Below are 2,738 nucleotides of genomic sequence, written 5' to 3' on the forward strand. Positions count from 1 at the left end.
GACGGGAAGACCACCATGGCCAATCTGATGGCCCATTTTCTTGGTGAAAGTGACGATGACGACTCTTCGGCTACTCATTCAGATACCCCAGGATCTAACGTTGTTGGTGAAGGGAGCGGTCAGGTTGCTGCAGGGGATCAGGACGATTCCCAGTCCTCCAGCGATGTTCAAGCTGAGAATTCCCTGGAGAATGCGGCTGTGGAGGAGCCGGTCCTGGAGCAAGGGGCTAGCCCGGAGGTTGATGCCGACTTGACTATCGTGCCCAACCCAAAAAAGCAAAATGCGTCTTCCGGGAAGGCCCTGACCGTGATGGAGAGGAGTTTTGACACTGGGGGCTTCATCAATTCCCAACTTCTTCCAGAAACCGAGAAATTCTTCCAAGATGAGGATCTTGCTGGCCAGGCTAAGTGGGTCTACCGCAGTCTCCTTCGAGCCGCTGCCATTTCCTGGAAGACAGAGCCTGTTTTGGCTCCGTATCAGGCCTTGGAGGGAAAACTCCGGATCTCCCAGAAGGACATTGCCGGTTTGAAGACCCGGGCGGAGTCCCTCCAAACCCAACTCACTGAGAAGGAGAAGAAAGTGGAGGAGGGCGCTTCTGAGATCAACAGGTTGGTAGAGGCGATCTCTCACTTTCCAAAGATTTGAATGCTGCTCAAGGTCGGGCTGCTTCAGCGGAGGCCAAAGTTTCTGACTTGGAAAAGAAGCTGAAGGAGTTGGAAGAAAAGCATCGAGAGGTCGAGCGATCAACTCAGGTTGCTCAGCAGGAGGTCGTCTCCTTGAAGAAGAAGAAGAATAAGGACATCGTGAGGGACACCAAGAAGGCCGTCAAGGCGACCGAAGAGGGGATTAAGGTTCAGATTGCTGTCCTGGCACCCGACCCCGATACCTCCTCGGTTGGGGCCTTCAAAATGGTCCAGGACGGCAATATTGTGGACATACCCAAAAAGACGAGGGCTTCCCAGTAGTTGTATTTTGTTACTTTGTTTGTAGTTATTGTTGGACTTTTTGACTACTTTGGGCCGGGGTGCTGCCCTTGTATTTGTAACATTTTGGACTTGCCGGGACGAGTGGTTGCCCTTGTAATGTTTGACTTAGTAGTTTTAGGAGACAAACTTTTACTGCTTTAATGAATGACTAATCGTCCAGCCGAGTTCGGGCCTTCGCTTTTTAACTGTTTATATTGCTTCGTGCTTACTCTAACGGTTGTGTAATAGTGGTTATGATCTTGTTGACTCCCGGAGTGATCAGTCCCGGGTTGCCTTGGTATTGGCAATTGAGTGGAAAGTAAAACATTAATTGAACTGAACATATGTTAGGGATAGAGAGTTTTAACAAAATAGAAAGGGTACCAACTTTAAATAAGATGATACAAGGGAAAACTTAAGCGAGAAAAATGAAATGGTAACATTACTAGATCGGGAACATGTATGGTTGTTAGGTCCAAAGCCGGCCTCTATGAGTAGAATTTCTTCAGGTTCGCCGTATTCCATGTTCTGGACACCTCTCTTCCGTCTAGTCGTTCAAGCTTGTAAGCTCCGTTGCCAAGTACCTCTTTTATTTTGTATGGGCCTTCCCAATTGGCCGCTAGTTTTCCTTCTCCCGGGGTCGGTAGTCCCACATCATTGCGTCGTAAGACCAGGTCGTTTTCTTCAAAATTCCTCTTTAGCACCTTGGCATTGTACCTTACAGTCACTCTCTGTTTCAATGCGATTTCTGATAAATGATCCATCTCTCTAGTTTCATCAATCAGGTCCTTCTCTACTGCTTCCTCAACTCCCCCAAAAAGCAGCTGCGAGCTCGGTTCTCCTACTTCCACGGGGATCATCACATCAACTCCATAGGTAAGCCGAAAAGGTGTTTTTCCGATGGAGGACTGTGGTGTCGTCCTGTAGGACCACAGGACCAAAGCAAGTTCGTTCGTCAATACCCCTTCTTCTGGTTAAGTCGTTTCCTCAGGCCTTGGAGGATGACTTTGTTTGCTGCTTCTACCTGATCGTTGGTTTGTGGGTGCTCTACCGACGATAATATCTGCTTTATCCCCAGCCGGAGAGGAACTCGCCAAACTTCTTATCGATAAACTACGTCTCATTATCCGATATCACGACTTCTGGGATTCCAAATCTGGAGATCACCTGTCTCCACATGAATTTTTGGCAGTTTGCCGATGATATACTAGCCAGTGGCTCCGCCTCGACCCACTTAGTGTAATAGTCAATGATCACGATCAGGTGTTTGACCTATCCAAGGCCTAATGGGAAAGGCCCTAGTAGGTCGCTCCCCATTGACAGAAAGGTCGGGGAGCCATTAGTAAACTCAGCTCCGCTGCTAGGGTTCTGTAGAAGTTGGTATTTTCTTAGTATTTTTTGCACCTCTTTACGAACTCTTGGGCATCTGACATTATTGAGGGCCAATATTAGCCAGCCCTAACGAGCTTTCGAGCGAGGGCCTTTCCGCCTATATGGTGGCCGCAACACCCCTTATGGACTTCACTCAGAACATAGTCTGTCTGGTCGGGGCGTAGGCACTTCATCAGAGGTTGACTCAGCTTTGCGGGTTCCCTCCTCCTCGCGCACTTCCTCCTCTTCCTGCTCATCGACCAGGCCCAACAGGAAATTCATTCTCGCCGTCTCCACAGACGGCACCAATGATCGGTAGGTCGAATACTCGAACGGATCGGATATGGGTGTAGTGAAGGGGCAGGCGACTGGGAGATGGATGTCGGTGAGCTCCGGCAGATC

General features: G+C 49.2%; 1 protein-coding gene across 1 annotated transcript; it reads right to left on the minus strand.

Annotated features, from left to right (window-relative positions):
• Nucleotides 1–1,453: 1,453 nt before the first annotated feature.
• Nucleotides 1,454–2,398, minus strand: LOC140181265 (uncharacterized). Its single transcript, XM_072224797.1, has 2 exons — nt 2,370–2,398; nt 1,454–1,886 (listed from the first exon to the last, which is right to left on the minus strand). The coding sequence occupies exons 1-2, from the start codon at nt 2,396–2,398 to the stop codon at nt 1,454–1,456; spliced, it is 462 nt and encodes a 153-aa protein (XP_072080898.1).
• Between the last annotated feature and the right edge of the window lie 340 nt (nt 2,399–2,738).

The sequence above is a fragment of the Arachis hypogaea genome, chromosome 18, assembly GCF_003086295.3.
Source record: "Arachis hypogaea cultivar Tifrunner chromosome 18, arahy.Tifrunner.gnm2.J5K5, whole genome shotgun sequence".
NCBI classification, from domain to species: domain Eukaryota; kingdom Viridiplantae; phylum Streptophyta; class Magnoliopsida; order Fabales; family Fabaceae; genus Arachis; species Arachis hypogaea.